We start from the raw sequence: 23,872 nt of genomic DNA, 5'->3' as shown, positions 1-23,872 counted from the left end.
TGGAACAGGCTGGCCAGGGAAGTGGTGGAGTCACCATCCCTGGAGGTGTTCAAAAAACATGTAGATGTTGCATTTAGGGACATGGTTTAGTGGTGGACTTGCTAGTGTTGGGTTAATGGTTGGACTCGATGATCTTAAAGGCCTGTTCCACCTAAATGATTCTATGGAAAGTGACTCTTTGTCCCAGCAGTGTTTTGAGTGTGCGGTGACTCTAGTGGCACACAGTGAACCTCACCAACAATTCCTGCAGAAGATTATTACAATGAAGCAAAAGGACGTTCTTGCTTTCTTCATATATCAAATGCATGCAGATTGATGACTTGAGTTGTAAAGTTAAGTACACACAATCCTCCTGAAAGCTAGCCATTAGCTACATGCCTGTCCGCAAAACAAGCTTTTAATCTTCTTTTGAGCACTCAAATTTGTGCCTAGAAGCAAAGAAATTAATCACAACAATGGCTATGGTGGTGTGCAATCAGAAGGAAACAGATGGTGTAATGCAGTGTTTTCCAAACAGCAGCAGCCTCTATCTCCAGGAAAATAATCTGAATATTTTCCCTTGCTGTTGGCATTACTATAACAACAGCTCCTATTAGAAGGATTTTTTCTCTGCTCTGTACGGCATCAGCAAATTACATAGCAGTTTAAAGACAGTAATATTCTTTGAGTATTAGTTGGCAGAACCAACTAGACTGTACCTATCTCTTTTTCATGTCACACAAACAGTAATGTTCAACCGGCAATACCTCCATGATTATCTTTTAAAGACTGCAGACAGCCTGATGGAATCAACAAAATTGTGGCAATGAAACAGGGCTTATTTTTCTCATGCTTCATTTCCAGGTTTGTTTCTGACTGCAGGCATAGTGTTGCACATTGACAACAGAAGCAGCCACACTGACTTACATCTGTATGCTCTCTCTGATTCCTCCTTTCATTCCCAGGGTCCTTCACAATATTTTAGTACAATAACTTCAAGTTTTCTTGGGAATCATTAAATTAAGCTGCCATCACTTTCATCATTGTTGGGTGTTCTCACTGTTCCTTTCATCCTTTTGTTTATACAGGAGCCTTATCTTTATGGGACATTTCAAACGCCATACTGAGATTTTTCCTCCATATCCTAACAATTATTTACAGGCCCTTCCTTACATACTCACATGCAATGAGATGCTGGAATGTTCATATTATAGGACCATGTATCCCTCCTAACTGTGCAGTGCAGGAGGCTCTGGTAGCAGAATCAACACTGCTCTAGTGTTTCTTTTGTATTTCTTCCACTCCTCAACATAAGTTACTCTTCGTATCTGCTGATATGCCACTGCCACTGGTGTTGCTGTTTCTCCTTAATTGTAGATCTCATTTTCCAGGGAAAAGAGTGCATCTCACAGATAAGAAAACATGGCACCTCTCATGCCTGGCACTTCCAAGATCCCACCACACACACACCCACCCCACACAAGAGTCCACCTGTGAGATCTATTATCTACCACTCATCTGGTCTTTTCCCCTGGATTACCGGCAGGGAGGAGCTTCTGCAGGGAAACTTCAGTATGATAAATGCCATCAAATCCCCAATAAAAACCCGGAGGACTGCAGGAGAGATCTTGCATGAAGAATATAAAAGACTATGAAAATTATACGGGGAATTGCATCTAACATACACATATGCAGAGCTCAGAAATTACTGTTTCTTGGAACAGTTTCTAAAAAACAAATGTAAGGGCACATACAAGCTAAATCTCATAGTCTTTTCAAAAAGGGGCAAGTGCCATGTGTATCTTTCAGCATCAGCACATTCACAATAACAGTGGAAATTAAATGAGGGGGAAGAAAAGCGAAATGTTTAGATGTTTCTGTTTAAAGCACGCTTCATCAATTATCTGCACACGTTTATTTTGTTGGGAACAGTAGTACAGAAAGCTAAACTGGACTCATGCTACATTACTGAAGAAAATTATCATTTTGCACACATTAAAATTACAACATACAAGCTACTTCTAATCTGAAATGTAATCTGTTTTATAGAGTTGAACACCCATATACCATAACAAGGTAGCACAGATTGCTGTTATGCTTAGTCCTGAGCTTTCTTATAACCCTACATAAATGTTGAATTATGGCAAGTTGCTTGTGTTGATTTTTAAAATTAAAAACAAGTTGACAAAGATTAATCCATGCCAGAGGCTAGTCACTAGGCTAAAACAGTAAAAAGTCAGCTAGAGGCTGATTTTAAATGAAAAATAAAGTGTAGCTGAGGCATTAAAGACATAGAACTTGCTATTTTTACATCCACAAATTCCACGGGGCTCTTGTAGAGGTAAAATGCTGAGAGAAAACCTGTCTGAAAACCCAAGAAATAAATCATTGTTCTGTGAATAGTCTAGTATCCTTGAAATACAAGAAAAGAATGAACCTTCCTTTTTCAATGTGGATGAAATGAATATAAAGTTTAGATACAATCTTTGGCCTGTATTATTTTTATCCTTGTTAGAATTGGATAGGTGTGCTTATATTTCACTTTCAGGCTACTCTATCAGAACATTCTCTCTAACAAAAAGTTTAGAAAGGGCTCCCATAGTGTAATCTAGAGAATCTGTGAACTGAAATTACATTTAATAAAATACCATGACATATAGGGAGAAGCTGAAGAGGGGAGAAATCTCAGAAATACATATGAATGGAAATATATCCTGGCAAACCTAAAAGCTACTACAAACAAACTCAATATGTCCCAAAAACATGGACAGTGATAAACATTCTCAATATTTTGATATTGATTTATTAAAGGTTAGGAGTTAAAAGAATTAATTGGTTTCACAAGAAGTCTTGTGAAAACATGGAAACCCTGAATTAAGTTACAAAAGCGAATTAGGTTAGTTGTCCAAGCTTAATCCTAACTGGATGTATCTGCTCAGAGACAAACCATGATTGTAATAAGCATCAGATGAATATAAGTAGATCAGGACTGAGATAAATGGACAGCTTGCATTCTATTTATACTTGCACATTATGCTGCTGAATCACAGCTGCCAGTCTTTCTTTAAAGCAATCACTGAAAAGAAAAATTAAACTAAAATAAATCCTAAAATCAATACAGAGCATTTCATAATTTAAATGTACAATAAGAAACAAAAAAATTTGCAAGATACAAAATTAGGGTTTCAATATTCTGGAAGTGTTAATATTTAATTGTAAAGATAACAAAAAGCTTTTAAAGCCTAACATCTGTCCCTCTAATTCAAGTAATCTTATATTGCACATCTGAATTTCCTGAGGGTTATCAACAAATTGGACCCATCTCCAATAGAACAAGTTCCTCCACCATTAGCAATAGAAAATACTGAGAAAATCACAGTGGATCAGAGAAATATCTAGAGGAGAACGGCTCTTTATGATCAGCCAAGCAAAGTGAGGTTTAACATCTAACAAGACAGTGCTTCTAGTTTGTCCTTTAATGTAAGTCCTTTAACTTTTGAAGGCAACTAGCAATCAATTTCAAAACTTCAGGGATGTTCTGGGAAATAGTAAGGAAACTGCACTTACACTGGTGAAGACCAGGAGGTCAGAACATGGGAAAAGCCTGAACAGCATCTGGCACCAATCCAAAGCTGCAGGTAAAGGCTACCATGACATTGGAGCTAATCATGCAACTGCCACCACCAGTTCACTCATTTACTTAAATTCTATTAGGTAAAATGACCTGGCAAATAACAATTACAGGTTGGGATTGAGGAGATTTGTCAGAGGTATGAGGCCTACCTTTTTGGTCAGAAATGAAAGCGTGTGAAGAACAGGAATCTGTTCAGATCAGGAAGCTCCTGGGAATTATTTCGGTCCTATGCTTGATAGGGACCCACGTTTTCACCCAACCACTCCGTCTCAGCTCTGTGTTCAGTACTGGTGCTGCTGTGAGCACAACGCAAGGGAGGGAGATGACCACAGCAGGTGGTGGGCCTGTAGAGAGGGGATTTTTGCAGGAAGAGAAGGAGAAAGAGAGTGATGGGAGACCTTTGATGTCACTGCACAGCTGTGCATGCACACCACGGAGTCACTGCAAGGGGAAGCTGCTGACATAAACCAGATAAAACAACTGGCAGCAAAAAGTGGCTTAAAATGGTTTATCAAATATAGTTTTATTGACAATGTCCTGTAAAGGTACTACAGTTTCAGGCACATTGGCCATTCCCTGCATGTACACCCTGGGACACAGTGGTCATTCCCATCATGTGCAAGCTACATCTATACAAATAATAATCAAACTAAGGGGCTGAGGATAAGTAGTTGCCTTTATACATTAAGTTATGCTAGTGGAAGCTCTGCTCAAAAATCATATGCATCTGTGTGTGTCTATATGTGTGTATACATATCTATATAAACACATATGAACGTATAAAAATCAGTAATACATGCAGTCAACAACACTGATTGACCTTCCAGCAAACAGCTCTGTGCAGGATCAGCTGGGGAAGAGAAAGCCAAAATTTGATGTTGAAAGAACTTTTGCTGGAATTTAGGAATACTTTAACTATGCTCAAAAGAGAGTTCCAGTTCAAACGCTGTATCTTTTAACAACTACAGCAGGTACACAGTACTTCCTCATCAGGTTGATTTCTGGCAGAAGCAGCCAGAGAGGGAAAAGGGGTTTGTATGCATTTTACACTCTGGCCAGATACTGCTGCTTTCCCCAGCCAGGTCTGCCTCATTTGGTATTAGTGATCAGCTCACTAATGAAACCTGCACTTCCTTAATTTCTCTACAGGAGACAGAGTGACCTCTTGCACCACTTAGGAACACGTTTCTCAATTGTTCAGAAAGGCTGATTTTGCTGAGGTTCAGGACACTGCAAAAGTCATGATTAGATGGGTGATTTTTAGAAGGCCTTTTCCTGAGGACGATAACTCTGACAATTACAAAATGTGGAATATGGTATAGACCACTGCTGGATCTATGCATCTAGGCAGCTCCCAGCAGGGGTGAGGCCTGGCTATAGCTTACGATGTTGTCAATAATCTAATGCGTACAGCGAGAAATGACTGCTGTGCATCTATAGAAACAGATGATGTTGTCTTGCCGTGCTACCGCAGGCCAGAAGCACCCTTTGAGCCTTTGGTCTCTACTACTGTAATTTCCTTCCTCTGAAAAACATTCTCTGTTGCCACATGCTTTGGACCCAAGGGATCCTGTGCTCAGCTCTCACCTCTTCTCTGTCAGACTTTAATTCCTTTCCATATCTCACAATCCTCCCTCTTCAGTCTCTCAATGAATGCGGTATTAATAAAGCAAAAGAGTTTTCAGTTGAGTAACTGCTTTGAAATTCTTCTGCATGCACTGTTACACCGATTACAAATTTATATGGCAGTAATCCACTCAGCACAAACGAAACAGTGCTATTAATACTTCACAAAGCTGGTATGCAGCGATAAATAACACCTTTTAGGGACCTTTCAGAAATGCTGGGAAAATCCCTAGGCTGTAAGAACCTAATACAATTTTTCTCAGGCTACTGTTAGGATGCAGCGCAGTAGGTTTTCTACTGCAACTTTCTGAAATGGCCATAGGGGTACAAGAGTGATAAACCACATGAGTGTTTGGAGAAGGAATGAGATTTCCATAATATTAATGAACACAAAGAATTCATGAACTGCTGATTTCAATGACCACTCATGTAGGCCTCCAGCAAAATGGGATTTTCCCCATGTACAGATAAGCACACTTAATTGAACTGGGATGAAGGGAGTTACTGGTGGTACATTCGCCAGTTCACTAGGCAAAATTTTAGTATGTTCAGAGTTAGTTTGCCTCATTCTTCTTACCAGCTAGTCAGTTCTAATAGACATATTTTAATTACACTGTCATAATTAAAGACATTCAAGCAGATAGATCTAAACACACAGTGACAGAGAGACCAAAGGTCCTTACGCCATCTGGAACTGGAAAGGACTAGGACAAGTCCACATTTAAGTTTAAAAATGAAAAGCTCTTTGACAAGTAAGGATTGACAGACAATTTCCTTCTGAAAACGTAAAACAAATGCTGTTACGCAGTTACTGTGGCTGTAATTCTTATAGAGACTGAGAAACTCATTCCATCTATAGTGTCTTATCAGCAAGTACCAACACTGAATACAGCCACAATCACAGAGGCACTTTGTTTGTCCTGACTCCATACTGCTGCCAAAGGGAGGATTCCTGCTCCCAGTAACTTCTTTCTCTTGCTTCCTTGTGTGGGCATTTACATTTGTGCAGCCGCATGGTGAATTATACATGGATACGTTCCAGGTAGGAAAGCAGGACAGGGACACATGATGTGGCTCCTGGTTGAAGAAGTCAATAACCCTGGCATGAAATGCAGCGTGTGGAAAGCTGCTGAAATTATAAATACCTATTGATCTCCAGGTTGGGCATACTGTTTAATGATTATTTCCTAAAATGAGTACTGCAAGCTGTGCTTGTCTCTTTTGGATTCTTCAACAGAGATCTTCACATGATTTAATAAAATAGTACTACTGATTACTATTTATGGCTGTACACTTAGAACCCCAATAAAGGCACAATGGATAAATGTATTATTGGAGTTACAGTCTCCAAATAAATTAATATATCAAAAGGTGTTGAAAGACACTGAAGATTTTGTGAATTAAATATATGAAATAGAAATAGGCAGTGATGAAATCACAGCTCCTCTTGACATAGTCATACAGCATGAAAACACCGAGGGAAATAGCACTGTTGGTATGGAAGCTATTGAGAAAGAAAAAGTCAAGACATTACAAAAAATCCTAGCTTATACCTGAGCAAAAATATTTTCCTGCATATTCTCTCATGTGAATAAAACCTGCAAAAGGTACAAAATGTGGATACCCATAGCTGTAGAGCTGTACAACCAAAGGTGAGTTCCAGCCAACAGCCCCTTCCTCCCTCCCAAATTTTGGTCTCATTTGTTACATTTGGATTCACAGATTGTTTTTTTCCAATCTAAATGAGGCTTCTCACTTGTCAGTTAAAGACAGCACTGGGACAGAAGTTTTTTATTTGTCCTTTCTTTATACAGAAGAAATGTTACACAGGCATGGTCTGCTGTCCATCAAGGATGTGTTTCTGAGAAGTGTGACCATTAAAAATATTACCCCATTGCTTCACTCTTCATCCACAACTGATACGATCAAGCCCAGTTCGTTTGAGGAAGATAATGATGACACTGAAAGGGTAACTATTCAGGAAGAAGGGCACAAATGCTCACCTTAAAAGACTGATACTGGGGACTTGGTCTCAGGGATGAAGCAGTTGGGATCTTTGAGGAGGGTGATCTGCTCCAGAAGCTGGCATCTCTTCCAGGTGACAACTCTGATCCTGCTCTCACCGCTCCATCCACCGTGCCATATATACTGTCCCTGTGCATTTAAACTGTGTGTGTTTAGTCCCTGCATATATCCCATCCTCCCCACAGAAAAACTGCTTTGCTCTCCAAACAACCTCCGATGTTTCACCTGGGTGACTGACAACAGTTAGCAGAGCAGGGTGTTCAACATCAGCAGCAGAACTCCAAACCCAAGGACGGGCTGATCTCGGGAACCGGTCCTTTCATTGTGCAATCAAACACAAATCAGAGACTTGCTCACAGGAGCAATCTTTGCTCAGATTTTTGATGTGCAGAGGCAACCAGCACCAGGCACCTCTATTAGTAATGTACAGGTCTGCATGGGATATTTTTTATTTTGTATCCTTAAATACAGGCAGCTCATCTGGAAAGCATCACCCTTATTTACCTTCCCCATCAGAAGAACATATGGGCTTCCCAGATACACCCAGGTGTGAGAAGTAGGTAAGAAAATGAAAGAGAAAAGGGACAGATGCTGCAGTTCATTTTAAAGATATACAATAATCAAATATTTTAGAACTTCCCAGCTGCTCTTGAATCCAAATAAATCCAAATCAAACCAAAGTTGTATCAGGGCAAAGGCTGTTACTGAGTGCAGAAACTTTGCAGAATACAGGCTTAACTGTAGTTTATATAGCTCTTTATTAAACTGTGAATTATACCATGCAAGCTTTCTTGCGTCAAACTTCACTGGCAGAGCATTCTGCTTTGCAGCTACATGCCTGGACTTTGCTGCTGTCCTGGATACTTACAATATGTTATAACATATTCCTATGTACAACCATTTAATTATCTTCAAACATTTAAACTAATCTGTGAAAACTACAACAACGTATAGTATATGAATATGGCAAAACAAAACCCAGTAACTAAAAGAAACAACTGGCTACTACATAAATTAACAAAACCAGATTTAAGTAGTAAGACCCAGAAGCCTTCATAAAGTCACCCTGTTTTGATCTATTACAGATCCATTTAGAGAGAGCAGCAAAATTTTTTGCTCTGTCACAATGGCACTGAGGCACCTGTATGCCTTGCTGCAGAAGTTTTAACCAGTGGGAAAATTTTTAACACTGCAGGCTGCCACGAAATTCCACCAGCCGGCCAGGCAACAGGTCCCATGTGCCCTACCCATGTACCCCAGGACGCAGGAGACTCCTGGAATGTCTCCATCCTGGAACATCTCCACCCTTGGAGGCATTCAAGATTCAGCTGAGCATGTCCATAAGTAGATTGTCTTTGAGCAGGTGGTTGGACTAGATGACACTGCAGAAGTCCTTTCCAATCTAAATTATTCTATGATCATCTGTCCATTTAGCTCCCTCACTGTTATGCAGTTGCATTCACTGCTTTGATTCCCACAGAGAAAAAGGGAAACATTCTTGGTGCTTAATTTATATTGGTTGTTTCAATTTCCCAGTGTATTAATAATTTAGCAGAATTTTATCTTCCTCATTTTAGAGTTATGTGAAGAGGCCAAGTGGTAAAGTAAAACATTAAATTATTTACAAGTTGTACACACATGCAGGCAGATAAATGGTGTAGCATTATATATTTAACAGTTGTTAGAAAGTACAGAAACTATAAGCACGACAGACAAACTCCTTTGTCAAAGGAGAGAAAAGTAGTCTTCAAGTCTGTTTTAATTTTTTTAGACATTAAAAAGAGCTAAAGCAAATGTATTTAAAGTAGATCTAAAGTCTGTACAAACTTCAGAGCTACCAGAGTAAGCAGTTTCTGGCTGCAACTGACGGAATGAGGCTCCATTTCTCTATTGGCAGAATTGTTCATGAAAGGCAATTAAAGCCCTGCTCCATGTTTTAGCAGGATGGAATTGAATAAATCACAAGAGTGCAGAACTTTCAAGTGCTGGCAGCTGATTAGGTTATCACAGACTAGGAGAATAAACTCATTTGTAATGGGTGGACAGTACTATAAAACATCGAACAGATCCTCCTATATCCTCAACTCTCCAATTACCAACTCTATTCAGTTTGCTTAAATGAAGGATTACGTCTTCTTATTTTGGTGCTCGAGAAATAAAGTACTAAGAAATAATATTAAACTGTTGAATTTTTATACTACTCCAAATAACATCTACAAGTGATGAAGACAAGCACAGCAAACAGAATTCCTCATAATTCAGCCTTTCTAAATGTATTTACTGTCTTACGCATGTAGCTGAACAACCTCTTACAAGTAAAATTTAACCAGAAATAGGTTTGCAAAATGGAAATAGGTTTGAAGTACCATCCTCTGAATATTTACTGCAGAGTAACCACAATACAGAACAAAATACTGCTATACTTTTTTTTTGCCCTGTAACTTCACATTTTACTTGACAACTGATTTAAAGATATTTCTTTCTTAATGTCCATATATTTTACACAAAGACCTTCTGTTAAAATTCATCTGGCTATCTGACCCCCCCCTTCCCCCAAACGCACACAGACAGACATAGTCATTAAAGGATTTGCTGAACAAGATCTCCTTTCTTTTCTGAAGGGGGCCCCTCTAACAAAGGACATCGGAAAGTAGTCTTTATTGTTAGGAAATGGGTGATGCAATCCTTTAGGGCACTGAAGATTTAGGATCCACTTCCTCTGTGTCCTGACAAATAGCCACATCTCTCACCCCCACTGCATTATCATCCTTCTACCCTCTGGGTTTGACAAACTGTTATGGCTTGTCATTGATTTTAAGTTCAGCAGGAACCCTTTTGAGCACCTAACACAAGCTCCACCATACCCAGAAGGTAGTTTTCTATCCATAGCATGTGTAAAATTTGTAAGCTCTAGTGTAAGGACAGCAAGAGGAAAGGGTAAAAGCACCTCCAGCCTTGGGGCTTGCCATGGCTCCCCAGAAACACTCAATCTGGCCAGGAGCTCACTCCTTTCCCTGATGCAAGCCCCTGCCTCCTCTCACCGGTACAAAGACCACTGGGCATGGGAGGCAGGAGGATCCCCAGCTGCCGGCACAAGGTCGACACCAGCCTGCCAGCTCAGGGAAGGCTGGCCAGCGAGACTGCAGCACGAGGGAAAGGAGGCTGGACCTGGGTGATGAAAAATGTTGGGCAAAAAGAATCATCTTTTAGTGGAAGGAGACACTGCCAGGAGGCCTGTGGAAGGGACTCAGTACAGGGGAGGCTGGGGAGGGGCAGCAGGGGCTGAAGGCGGGTGAGGGCAGAGGAGATACAGGCACTGGGAGAGGAGGTGTGGGGTGATGCCGGCTGCAGCGGAGGGACCTCAGGCAGGAGACCAGAGGAGGGACCTGCTTAGGACAGCAGTAATGGGGAACCAGAAGTAAATGTAGAACATTTCTTAGAAGTCAGTTGAAATTCTGCTTTTAGTAATGAAACGTATTACAATCAATTCCAGTCTGAAAAAGAAAAGAAAAAATCACTGAAATTTGCTTTCTTCCTTTTTGCTGAAATTTACTTTCATCCTTTTTGCTGAAATTTGCTTTCATCCTTTTTGCTGATGGCTTTAGCAGAAAACTGCCTTCTCATTACAAACATGGTTAAAGCTCTAAGGAAAACATTCTAATCCACATACTGAGGGCAAACCTAGGGTGAAAGATGTGCTTGCAAAGTGGTTTGGGACCAACTGTTCTCAAAAAGCTTCAAAAATTAAAAACGTCATTAAAAATGGTTGTTGTTGGGTTTTGGTTTTGTTTTTTTAAACTGGCCTAATTTATTAGGTGGCAATAATGTGGTTTATTGCTAGCAGTCAAACTACTGCTTGACATAAGAAACTTTTGTTTGGGGAAACTGCAGTTTTGTTGACTAAACATCTAACATCTGTCAAAGCCTAACAAACTAACCAAGTGTTGACTCTACACGGTACAAACCCACAATTCTGCATTAAGCATTGTGAAATGCGATATTATATGCCATTTCCAATCAATTTCTAAAAAAAAAAATAAAAATAAAAGTTACAAAGATGAAAATTAAAACATTGGAGCAAAAATGCTATTTCATATCTTACTGTTCATAACATAACTTCAGATGCTCACTGACAGAAGCAACTGAGGTGAAGAACAAGACCAGGTAACAGCCACGGATATCCAGGTTTACCTACAGCCATCACCAAACAGACACCACACACGCTACCTCCGGAGGAGATGACATGAGCGTGATTGCTGTTGCCCCAGGCTCCCCCTCTAGCCATGCCCTGACTTTATCAGGGAAGGAGACCCCCAAATGCCAAGCCCTCCCTTGCCCTGCTCCTTCCCATCCCACCCCATCCCTAGGGAAGGAAACCCAGGTGAGTGAGCTGGGCAGGAACCACAACAGGACTCCCATCTCCGCAAGCAGAGGAGCAGACCTGTCAAGAGATACTGTGGGGCACACACCCCTTATTCTCCCAAATAGGAGCAGGCGCAGCTAGTAAAACTGCTTGAAGCCCACTGATGGTACTGTGCAGTGATGCGCCTGACCTTATTTCTTGCCGGGAATGTTCCTCCCTCATCAATTCCACCACGCTTGTCTGATGTTTCCTTTTTTTGCTGTGTCGAATACAGATAACAAGTTACTTGAGGCAGGGAGCTGTCGAGAGCAGTATAGCTCATCTGCAAAGGGCTTGGCAGGCTGTGCAGTGCCATACCCAATAACAAAAATAGAGCAGAGCAGATGACCAGCCTTTAAAAAAAAACCAGTTTCATTTATTCATAGCTTAATAACTTACTAATTCATTTTCTAATATGTTATTAGCAAAACATTTTATAAAAATCAGGCTTTGACTCTCAAAAAATTCCTTTCTAAAGGCATAAATAGTTCAAACTAAGCTTTTTTCCCCCAAAGTATTTTGTGAATACAACGGTAATTTTCAAAGCCTGAGATCTCCAGTATTAATGATGCTATAAAATTAAATCTGATACTTTCAATAACTTCTTCCCGAGTACTTCACAATTCCAGTAAATTGCAGCCAGCACAGCTGCCTGTGGAGCACCCTGAGCTCAATGGGACGAAGGGCCCCTGACAGCCAGTGTGGCCCATGCAGACCCGGACAGGCTGTAGGGCAGGATTTGGGCGGGGGGGGAGGCTCTGCAAACCCCCGGCACAGCACCCAGCATGGCCTAAGCTCCCTGCACAGGACAGTAGCATGCACATGGTGAGTCTTGTGAGGCCCCACAGAGGCTAATGAACAAGAATAGCCCCCATATGACTACCCCACAGCTGATCTGCTGCCAGGAGCAGGAAGCAGAGAGAAGGGTTAGGAAAGAGTGGTGAGCGGGTGTACAAGTTGTCTCACTTCCTTTTCTTCCACGAGTATCTTTAAATCTGAATACTATGTACTGCATGTGCTCCTATTTAATGTCATAGGGCTAACTCCCTATACCAGCCATGCATCACGTCTCACATGTCACGGAAACTCGCAGACTGGTTGTCAAACCAGCAAGGCTGCTGGTCCAGGGTGGTGGTGATACTGAGTGAGCAGGAAGGCTCCTCTCTCTCGTACCATCGCCTGCTCCTGCTTTCCTTCTTCAGGCAGGACGCACACCAGAGACACTGCGGCTCAGGCAATTTCCACGTGCAAAAGGTCAGGAGCTACTTGATGGGAAAGGATGGGAGAGGAACTCCTGAGGGAACGTGGGGGAACAGGAGGGGCTTCTCCGCTTTGCAAGTGCCAAACGGTAACACCCAGATCCCTTCCTGCCTTGGCAGCCGCACATCGGGACTGTCTCAAATACCTGTATTTCCCTTCAAACCACTCTTGGATCTCTCTAAACTCTCACCTTCCCTAGGGGATAAAAATTTCAATCCTGCCTGTTCTCACCAGCTCTGATAAGGGTTCCCTGCAGCATCATATAAATGTCAGGCAGTCTTTACTGAATTCAGTCCTAGAGCATTACCCTAAAAGAACCACTGGGGGGGTGAAAGGGTGTTTAAAAATAATGTCAAATGAAGCCCAGAGTAATTATTCTGTTTCCATGTTTTAAAAGGCAGGTGGTAGGATGCAGAAAAGCTTGTTCCTGATTTTCTGAAGGCTGGATGGGAATTGTTAGTACTATTTTAACTTAAATAACTGTTAAGCACACTGTGCAAAATCAACAACATATTATTTAATGCATACCTTTGCTCTCCTGATACAAAATGTATGGCAGCCCTCTGTGCCATCCAGCTTTCACCAGACCGTTTTAATTCCCTGTTAGATCTTCAAAAAATGTAAACAATTGCTTTGAAAACCACCTCCACCTGCCACACAGAAATACTTAATCTTCTGTCTTCATATAAAAACAGAGAGAAGCTGTTTCTATTAATATCCCTCTCCTGCTCTGGGCTGTGTGCTCTCAAAGCAATTCAGGTATACTCTTTTCAAAGGAACTGACTGTGAAACAACGATGGCACTGAAGTCAGAAGCAGATTGCAATGTCCTTGAAAGGCAAGTAAAGCATGTGCTGGGGGTAAGAAACACTGAAGAGACTCAGCAGAAGGAAATTAAGAAAGTATACAGTTAGAAAGCTGAGAATGCTACGTATTGGTTTATATTTTTTTCTTACCTTTACTTCATAAATTACTTCACAAGTGATTTGTCTGATGTGGAAATGACCATTTTTTTCTGTAAGCTGCTGATACCATTTTGAACACCATCAACAACTTGAATGGCTTCCTCTTGCTCTCTCTAATGTGCTCAGATGCTTTTTGCCTCTCTTTACCTTCAAATCTCTAGTATCAGAACTCCAAAGTACATCCCACAGGTCACTTGCAGTCTCAGCAGCCTTTGCACAGAACCCAGAAAAGGAATTTTTCACTGTCGTTGTCCTTGACAAAACCAGCTGTACCAGGATCACAGCAAATGTCTGGGTCCTGAGCGGACTGGAGCTGTCTCATAATTAGAGCCTGGCATCTCTACTCAAGCATGAATTAAGTAATGATGATGAATTTTCATCACTCCTGTGATTCTGTGTATGTAGGTCATATTCCAACATAACTATTAAATATAAAGCTATTGTGTTTCAGACACTTTATCATGGGGGCCCCAGCTTCATGTCCTACTAAATGACTATCTGTGAGTAAAACATCCAGAAAATCTGTTTATACCACCCTGTTTCTGCTAGCTTTCTATTCTCATCCAAGCTGCACAACCAAACACACCTGTTTTGCTTCCTTAGCTCATCTTTCTCCACTTCCACTGTCAATAGTCCTCAAAGTAAGCTGCGAAAATCCCTCCCTCAAACACAAACGTGCTTTTTTCTCTACTTTGTTTCACTGAATGCTTGTGTGGGAGCTTTTATTTTCTTCTGAAGCATTTTTACAAGAATAGACCATTTTATATAAATGTACTTTACCATTACAAATAAGCTGAACATCTGAATAAAGAGTGTCAAAAAGTGAAATGCTAAGTAAAGAAAACATCAAGCTGCCTTTGTTAAATCTGTCAAGTAGTAGCAACCAAGCTACAGACTTGCCAGGAAGCTGCAAACAAAACGCAGCAGAAGAAGTACCCGGTGTTTGGGGAGAGAAGGGCACAGTATATGGCAGCGAGAGGGGACAAGACAGGTAAGTTTTCCCCTGCCACACAGCAGGTGCCTGCCTGAGAGTTCAGGTTCTTCTCAGAGGAAGGCAGGGAATTGGACAAACCTGCTCTTAGTTTTCATTTCACCACATGAATTCACCAAATGAGTCTTTCATTCTTCACTGCAGTAAATCTGAAAATTTAAAATGCTGAGATAATGGAAATAGGGAATAATCAACTCAATTACAGATACTCAGTGGCAGCAGGATATAGAGCCGTAGGGAACATTAAAGTTTGGCAAGGCTTTTTCACCACAGTTGCTTCAGGAGGCGTCATGCCTGTAGTAACACATGCAAGGTAAACACGGAAAGAGGAAACAAGTAAGTCATGCATCACGCTGGTTTGTTTAGCGTACTCTATGGGCCAAAAGCTGATGCAAGGCTGGGTTTGCAAAGCAGCTGTTAAAACATAGGTGTGTGATATGAGGGATCCTGGACCGACCGGCTAAGTAACACAGGGTAACATTGAGCAACAATCAGCAGCCCAGGACAAAATACTGACCAAAGTAAAGCAGTTTGTCCAGCCCAGAAGCCAGACACAGGACTGCTTACAGAAAGCCTGTAATTTATCATGTGATATTTTCAATAACAAAGGTTGTAGCCTGAAGAGTCATTTTTAAAATCAGCTATGTGTATTGTCATTATTTTATGTTTATATCAATTATCCTGTTGTTTCATATGCAAAGCTATCCTCCCTTTAAATTCATCAGGCTATAGGCAGGAGTTGAAAGAAAAGGAAGACACATTTCTGGCTCAACAAGAATTGAGACTATAGGAGAACCGGGACAGTCACTTCTTGGTGCAAATTTTCTGCCTGCTACTTGAAGTGCTGAAGACAGAAAGACTTTCAGTAAGACCGGCACTTAGCAAATGCCTCAAGCACATGAAGGGGGACAGCACTCACCCCTCCTGAAGTAACAGCACAGGTGGAAAACAAGAGCCTACCTACCACACAGCAGTGTGGTTCTCAACTTGCCAAATACCTGTTTGCCCAGATTATCAATTTTAAGAAGGCAGACTGCTGCGAAGCAGCATTACACACCTACATCTTCAAAACCAGGCAGTACCACACTGCACTGTGCTTTATCAGCTTGCCACAATTTCAGCACCACATTCTGCTAGGAAGCTGCCTTCCCCTGTGTCCTCAAAGGGATTTAACTGCCTAAGGCCCCATCACATCAGCTCCTCCCAAGCTCAAACACCATCAAAGTTCACATGAAGACAGAAACGTTTGGGGATGGGTATCACAAGGCTTCTCTATTTCAACTTATTCTCACTCAAACTTGCAGCCAATTCCACCTTTTGTGTGACCAAGTTTAGCATCTGTCCATCGTAGAATGGGATTCATCATGCCTGACTCCCCGCTGCTCCAGGGAACCATGCGGGAAGCCCATCAGCGAGCTCCATGCCCCTGGTACACCACAACCCAAATAGCACGTCCTGTCGGTCATCAAGAAATTCAAAGCATTAGTACAAAAATTCAAAAGCCACAAAATGACCAGCAGAGACAGACTGAGGATATAACTAATATTCAAGGTTGCTGTAAGTGAGGGGATCTATTGTCTGAAACTGCCCAGTCTGTGTAGTAAGTCAACCTCCAAGATGATAAACCTGTCTCTACCTATGCCCAGAACTGCGTGCTTACACTGACTGTTCCACAAGGCTTGAGCTGGCTGTACCCACAGTGCTGTTAAATGTAGTGTTAAAGGCTGGACTACCAGTTTTCCTCAACCACAATACCTGCATTCCTACCTGTTGTGAGCCAGGTGGTTCATGCTCAAGCTATGTAGCTATGGGGATAACTGGAGAATTCAAAGTGAGGTCAAAATAGCTAACATAGTATTGCAGGCTTACTTCAAGAGACCTACAAGTGATTAATCCATATAAAAGCATCCAAGATCATGCCCTTTCTGTCTAAAATAAAAGCATATCTGGCTGATATTTAATGGGACAAGACAAAAGAAACAATGAAACAAAATTAAAGTGGCTTTGCCAGATATTGTAAAACAGGAGGCTCAAACTTCCAGCTGAAATGCACTGTTTCAGATACTGAAATCCTTAAGAAGTTGTTGGGCTGACTCAAACCCAACAAAATCGCAAGTAGCTTGCTTGATCTGCTTCGTTAAAGGAAAAGGTGAGTGACCCAAATGCCTTGTGCTCCCTGGCCTTGCTCAACATGTCAGCTTAAAGCAAACACGTTGAAGACAACGCAGTCTGTGTTACGTATCACACCCATGTCCCTGCACCGTGCTGCTCCTTTTCCCCTGAAGTTCCCTGTTATTTAATATGCACGAGGTGATCTTACAGCTTGGCTCTCTGCGGTTGTAAGCGTGGCAGGCAGCTGTGCCAGGCATTCTTGCCAAGAAAGTATTCTGAGTCACTATGATAATAAAAATACATCAAAGTAACAGGTTTTTTTCTTCTTTCATATCACCAAGTATGTAAGTCCAAGCAGGGCTTTCCTGGTTCTACAAGTTTTAAGTATATATACCCAAAGTCCATAGACTGAATGGAAGACTGACAATCATGCACCTTGCAATCCTTTGAAAAGCCACTCTAAATGTGCCACTGATTACTGTTAATGCCTATTTTGCCCTTATCTCCTGTTCGTCTGTTGAAAGATACCTGCATAGATTGCAATTTTCCTACTGTAGTTCAGCAATTGCCATTAAAATCAGTGAAAGACTGGGGTAGATGATATGCTAAGAGGTCATTGACAGTCCCCAAAAGAAGTGCACACAGATAGAAACTCAAGTGGGCATTTTTTTTCTTTTTTTTTTTTTTTAATGTGTAAAAAAAGAAACCCTACTGAGCTGAAATGTTTTGGGATGCAATTTTTAAGTGACAATAGTTTGGTTAAAAATAGAATTCAATCAACCTTAATGTTAATAAAAATATTTTTCCTCAGATTACCAAAAAGGCAGCTGTCTTTAATAAGGACAAGGCTGCTGCCAACACTGAACCTTACTCCCACCAGATTCACTAGATCCAGCTGTTTCAGCAGTAAAATAAAGATTTTGATTTAGGCCAGAATACACTAAGAAATGGATGCCATGCAGGTACACACAGAAGCCGTAACAGTGCATGCTAATAGAAAACATGAGCAATCCACTCCTAATTGCTTAATTTTGTCTGTTCAACTGCAGCTCCCACCCTTATTTTTGAACCCTCTATACTCTCTAGCCTGGGAAATCAGAGGCATCTTTCATGGTTAAGCTCAATGCAGGGGCAGGAAAGCTGAAATGAAGGGCCAGCAATACCAGGCAGAGACATCCCCCACTACCATTAAATGCCACCTCGGCACAGCGGATGTGCTAACAACCTGCAGATTTCAGAGCTCCCAACTGGATCTCTTCAACTCTACCAGCTACATAGAAAGCTGTCAAAGTTGCCAAGTAGTAATTCAATGCCCTTCACGCTAGACCTGCCCACCTGCCAAATTCACACGCGCACACAGAGTACTCTGCCACACGCAGAAAGACTTTTTTGGGTTCCCAAACTGGAAAATCAAGTGAACCGAGGACAGATGCTACAAGGGTAAGAAAGAGCAGGCAAGCTCCCAAGAGAGTAGGAATGGGGAGGACACACAGAACAGGTCCTTCCAGCCGCCCACAACTTCATAATCTCCCTTCAGTGTGCCTGAGGGTGTCCCCATTGCTCCTTGCAGTAAGCCAACTCTTTCCAGTGATGTTGGGCACTCGAAGGTGGTATGCAAGTTCATTCCTCCTACATCTGTTCCTAATTTGTCAAGACAAGTGAGCCAGCCTTTAAAACTTCAAAAGCCTGCCGGTCAAGAAGACAAAGCCAGGGAAATGAGGTGTAAAGTTTTGGCCCAAACTGTGAATATGATAGAAGATCTGGAGCTACTGAAAACTCATGGAAGCTGAAATGGCTAAGGGATGACACCTGTACTTAAAATACTAGCACTGCATACATATTTACTAAGAAACTACATACATGTTTATCTTCTTTGGCTTGCAGATGTTTCTTCTTTTTGCGAAGTGCTAAAATTTTGTTCAAGGAGAGGAAACGGATAGTAGCTGTAACAGTGACCCCTTTCCAAGGTGGAAAGAAACCATTTAGTGGGGCTACCACAGGCTTAAGGCTGGGAATGTCAGACTTGTATTGCCGGTTTGCATGAATTAGACAACACCGTCACTGTAAAGCTTCCCAGCTCAGTGCCGATGTGAACACGAGTAGTGACTGACAGAAAGAGCTGGTGCTGTAACACTGTTTCTGTATCAGCCAGAGCAAAAGGAGTCCTAAGCAGACAATCCACAGCAGACAGTAATATGGACAATGTGTGAGGTCCCAGACTAGAACTATTTATAATCTGGGGCTTCAATTTCTGAGCTACTGTTCCTCAGAGTGGGGAAATTCCATCCATGAACAGTAATTTGTGGAAGAGGGTCTAATTTAACACAGCAACAGAATGGAAAAAGAGGAAGAAAAGTAAAAACTATGATATATAGTATTGGTATATGGTATTGATACTATAGTACCAATAATCATTTCACAGTTTTCCTGAAAAAAAAAATACCACAATTCTAATGGGGAAAAAAAAAACCAAAACAACTTAGGCAGAAATAGAGAATTTCTTTAAATCACTTCTGTCTTGTTTTAAAGATTTATATGAAAACAGGGAAAGCAATAGTCTGGTCATCCAAGTCCAGGAGGCCATTTGATAGAAGGGAAGTGACCAGGAGGACTGAGGAGTGTATGTGGGAAAAAACAAAGGAAGATGCCATGGGACCACCCTTTTTAGTTGTTGGAAGAGCGCAGGGTAGAAGGTTCTTTTGAACTGTAGAGCAGGAGTCAGAGAAGGAATATGAAAAGGATGATAATGTTAAACTAAAGAGCATGATCCTTATGATCTTAACAGCTAAATGTGTCCAGAAGCAGAAGATAATGTATCTGTGAGGCATGTGATGCTAAAGTGAAGGTGAGCAAGATGATAAATAATCAAAGCTTTGCCAGCAAAAGCTGTCCAGATTTGTAAAATGTAGCAGAGGAAGGCACTCAAGGGATCCTGTGAGAGAGTAAGGAGTGAGAGATCAGTAATTTACCATGGGGGCTGGGAGCATGAGCACATCAGAATTTAGTCAGAGCAGAGGGAACACAAGGACCGCTGAGGAAAGTGCTGGTGTGGCGGTGAGGGACGAGTAGCCCAGAAAGGCTGTGTCAGTGCCAGACTGATGCAGGGGGACTTGCTAGTGGGACAGCAGCCAGAGGTGGAAAGGCTGTTGTGGTAAAACAGCGAAAGATTACAGACAAATCCAGATTTACCATACCTAACTTGAGGCATTGGGGAGATGCTAGGTTAGGAGCTGAGCTACTCCAGGCTTCCTGTACCCCTGCCCAGCCAAGGGAAAGATGAGTGCACCTCGGAAGGTGGAAGGACTTCCTTTCTGAATGTGTCCCCTTCTCTCCTTTCAGCGCACACGGATTTTAGGGGAATTCCTCTTCCGACTTAGATGCTTAAAACTACCTGGGATGAATCTCTGCCTGCCTGCAGTATCATTCAGAAGAACAAGCGAAGGAAGTGGAATAGTCTTTTTCCTCAGTTCCTACAAAGGAGAAAATCCCTTGATGCCTGAAGGTGGATAGCTGCACTATGGGGCAGCCAGGGGAACCTTTGCATTTCAATTACTCCCAAGCAGGGAGCTATTGAAAAATGGCTTGGAAAAATCCTGCACAGGATCTCGGGCTGTTAAGGAAATCTCTGCTTAGGAAAGGTTTCTGAGTCAACAGAAAGACAGCTGTGAAGCCAGACAGTAGATAATTTGACCCAAGGACAGAGTATAGCCCAAGAATGGGAGACAGCAACAGAGAAATGGTCTAAGCAACCTGAAAGGAAAGAGAGGAAAAAAAGAAAAAAAGGAAACCTAAACAGCCACCTATAAATACAACCACTGGCTGTAGAAAAGAGGTGCCTTTGGCTTGGGAACACCTGCACAGGGATGATTACAGAGAGGAAGAGACAGAAAGCGAAGGGGGAGAAGAGGGATCAGCTAAACCACATGAACATGAAATTGGCAGTGAAGTAACAGCTGCTTTTTTTGAAGAATATGCAAGTTTAACAAGGTAAATATCAGGACACAGAGCCTGCCAGCAAGTGTGAAAACAGCATTTGGAGCTGCTGCTGGCTTACATGAAGGTCACAGTGTACCTGCATCTGCACAGCTGAGACAGGCAGTGTCACAGGCAAACCAGTGAGCCTGCTGCCAGTCCAGAGGCTCTTTCTACTTCAATTCAGGAAGAAAAGGCTCCCATATTCCTAACCAATTCTACCATATGTTATTAAAATTTATCTTGCCTCAGAAAAACTACAGCAACAATTGTAAGGGAGTGGAAAAAGTAATGTATGAATTATTAAAATAAACTGCAAAAGACAGTATACCCTAGCAAATATCAGGCTGGCTTTCTTCTTAAACATTCAGAAAATCACAACAGGCAATGAAATAAATATCCAAACATTTATAAAGACATGTTTTGAAGATAGGAAGATAATCAGGGTAAAAGTGCATAGGAAAAACAAGGAAGGAGAAAATAGTATGTATGGTGACCTTTACTTGTAATTTATTGCTTGTTCTCATTGGATTAAGTCTTGCTTTTCCCCCCCAAAAATGTTACTAAGAAGGTAAAATACCTACTTCCCCTATCCAGGAGAACTGATGCAGCTAATCTGCCCATTCCACATTTGTCATTTAATCTATCTGTTCATCGGACTACAGCATCAGCCATCTTGCTAATTATCTCCTTTAACACATGGAAATTGAAGAAGCTGAAAAAGTCACCCTTAGGAAACAGAGGACCAGGGAAATGGGAAGAAGAATTCCAAGTTTTGATACTGCAATGAATATACCTCAAATATTCTGTGTCAGCAAACCACCAGTTTGCCTCAGATGACAAGAAGATGCAAGACTTCTGACATCTGTCAACAGACTAAGAATAATAGAAAACAGCAAAAGAAACAGTTTCAAAGGATGCAAAATCCACATTTCTTCTCTTTCCAGGTAACTTTTTATTCTGAAATACGTTTACATCTCTGCATAAGCAATAGCCAGTAAAACATTACTAGATCTAATCACAGATCACCTTACTGTACAATGCTGTTTAGTTCTAGTTTTGAACACATAAGCATTTACATTTTCAAGAAAATAAGAAAGTCTCCCAGAAATCATAAGAATCTTTCTACAGTGCCAAAACCATTTTAGCAGATCTGCTGCAATTTTTAATCCATACAGATGTAAACTACATTTACCACAATTAATGCATTCAACTCTTCATTCTCATGAAAGTACAATTTAGACCCACCCAAAATACTGGCTTGCAGTGCCTTACAGTTAGCCGAGCTTTTCACTGCTTCTTCACATTAGACCCGTTCCACTAGACAAATCAGTAATTCTCCCCACTTCTTAGCTACAGCTGAGTCAGAGATAAAAAAGAAATCGAGACCCATTTAGAGTATTTGACTGGGCTAGCAGCTACCCAAAACTATTCAAGAGGACCTTCTAAAGCTTGCCTCATGAATATCTAAGCACTAAAAATGTTAATTAGTGTTAATATAAACAAAAGTTTAACCTGGTGACAAAAGCTCTTAACATTTTCTTTCCTATTAATGCGAACATGCATAGAGAATGCTAGTCAGATTACCAGGCTTTTCTGTAAATCCTACAAAATCACTAACAGCATCCACACAACACATTAAGACCAGCAGCTCCTCCTACCAGTGCACTGGGAAACCGCATTTAATCTTTGCATCAATTCTTCTAGGGCCATTTCTTCAATTTTCAGCCAGCATCTCATTCTCTGGTAAAACAAAAAGAATCCACAGCAAACATGCTCCCCCTACTCCAAGAATGAAAGCAGGGGGGGACCCCAAAGCAGACCACTACAGCAGTGCTTTGCAGCTCTGCATTTCAATTACTCCACACGGATCCCAGTCGGCACAAAGGGAGGCAGGAGTGCACGTTCCCTCCTGGCAGCGCCTGGGCGAGGCGGGCGCTGCTTGAAGCCAGAGCAGTGAATGTTAATGACAGCAGGAGCGCTTCAAACTTCTCTCCCCTCCTCTGCGTATGGGTTTGCCCGCAGTGGAGTCCTCAAATGCTGGAATTAATGCGAAGCGCTGATTAGCCGACGTATCACCAGTCTCTCCCAGCCTGCAGCGAGCGCTGGGAAGGGCTGCGCTAAATCGACAGCGTGGCGAGGGAACGGCGAGCAGCCGGAGCTTGCAGAAAGCCCCATCCTCGTGCTTACATGAACACTAGGCTCCCTTCTACCTTCTTGCCAGCTTGCTGCAGGGTGAGTAGCTGCGGAGCAAAATCCCTTCCCGCTGACAATGCCAAGGCTATTCCGCTCTCACCAGCCCGCACGATGCCTTCACGTTCGGTTTGAAATGGTCATTTTTGAAGGTTGAGGACTTCAAATTTCCTTTAAACACTGAAATAACCACAGCCATCTTCTGGACTATTTGGAGGAGCTTGACTGCTTAAAGGTTGTGCAACAGCAGTCTCCATAACTCCACAAAATCCAGATTTCCATGAAATCTCTATTACCACCTTAGGCAAAGGGGTTTTAGAGTCAGGATCTGTGGACCCCACAAGGCATATGGGGTATATACAAGAGAACTGCTGTAGAAGGTAACTAGGAAAAGCAAGCCTAATAGCCAGTAAACTTCCATTTGTTAGAGAGGGTACACCACCACTGGAAAACTTTTAGGGATATAGAAAATCCTACAGGACTGAAAGCCGTACAATGTCTCTCTATACAACTGCTCCTCGTGATTGATTTTCAGTGCTTTTATACAGACTGTTTTACAAGTTTCAAACTATGAGGCTTTTAACACTTCCCTTTTTCAAGATTATCTCAATGCCTACTAAATCTCACTATTGGCATTTTTTTTGCTGATGGTCAGCTGAATTCTCCCAGTCTTCTAATAAGCCTATTGGTTTTAGCTATGTTCTCTTATATTTT

The 23,872-nt window shown here is 41.6% G+C and overlaps 1 protein-coding gene across 2 annotated transcripts in view; it reads right to left on the bottom strand.

Moving 5' to 3' along the window:
• MCF2L (MCF.2 cell line derived transforming sequence like) overlaps positions 1 to 22,719 on the bottom strand; it is a 125,182-nt gene extending 102,463 nt beyond the window's left edge. For both annotated transcript variants that reach the window (XM_075057581.1, XM_075057578.1), the window contains exon 1: positions 22,627 to 22,719. In XM_075057581.1, the coding sequence (XP_074913682.1) occupies positions 22,627 to 22,705 (79 nt within the window). In that variant the 5' untranslated portion in view covers positions 22,706 to 22,719. The remainder of the gene's footprint in view (positions 1 to 22,626) is intronic.
• Positions 22,720 to 23,872: the final 1,153 nt, after the last annotated feature.

This window comes from Buteo buteo, chromosome 25 (genome assembly GCF_964188355.1).
Source record: "Buteo buteo chromosome 25, bButBut1.hap1.1, whole genome shotgun sequence".
Classification (NCBI taxonomy): Eukaryota; Metazoa; Chordata; class Aves; order Accipitriformes; family Accipitridae; genus Buteo; species Buteo buteo.
The sequence above is the reverse complement of the archived record's forward strand: the minus strand, read 5'-3'. Positions and strand labels throughout refer to the sequence as shown.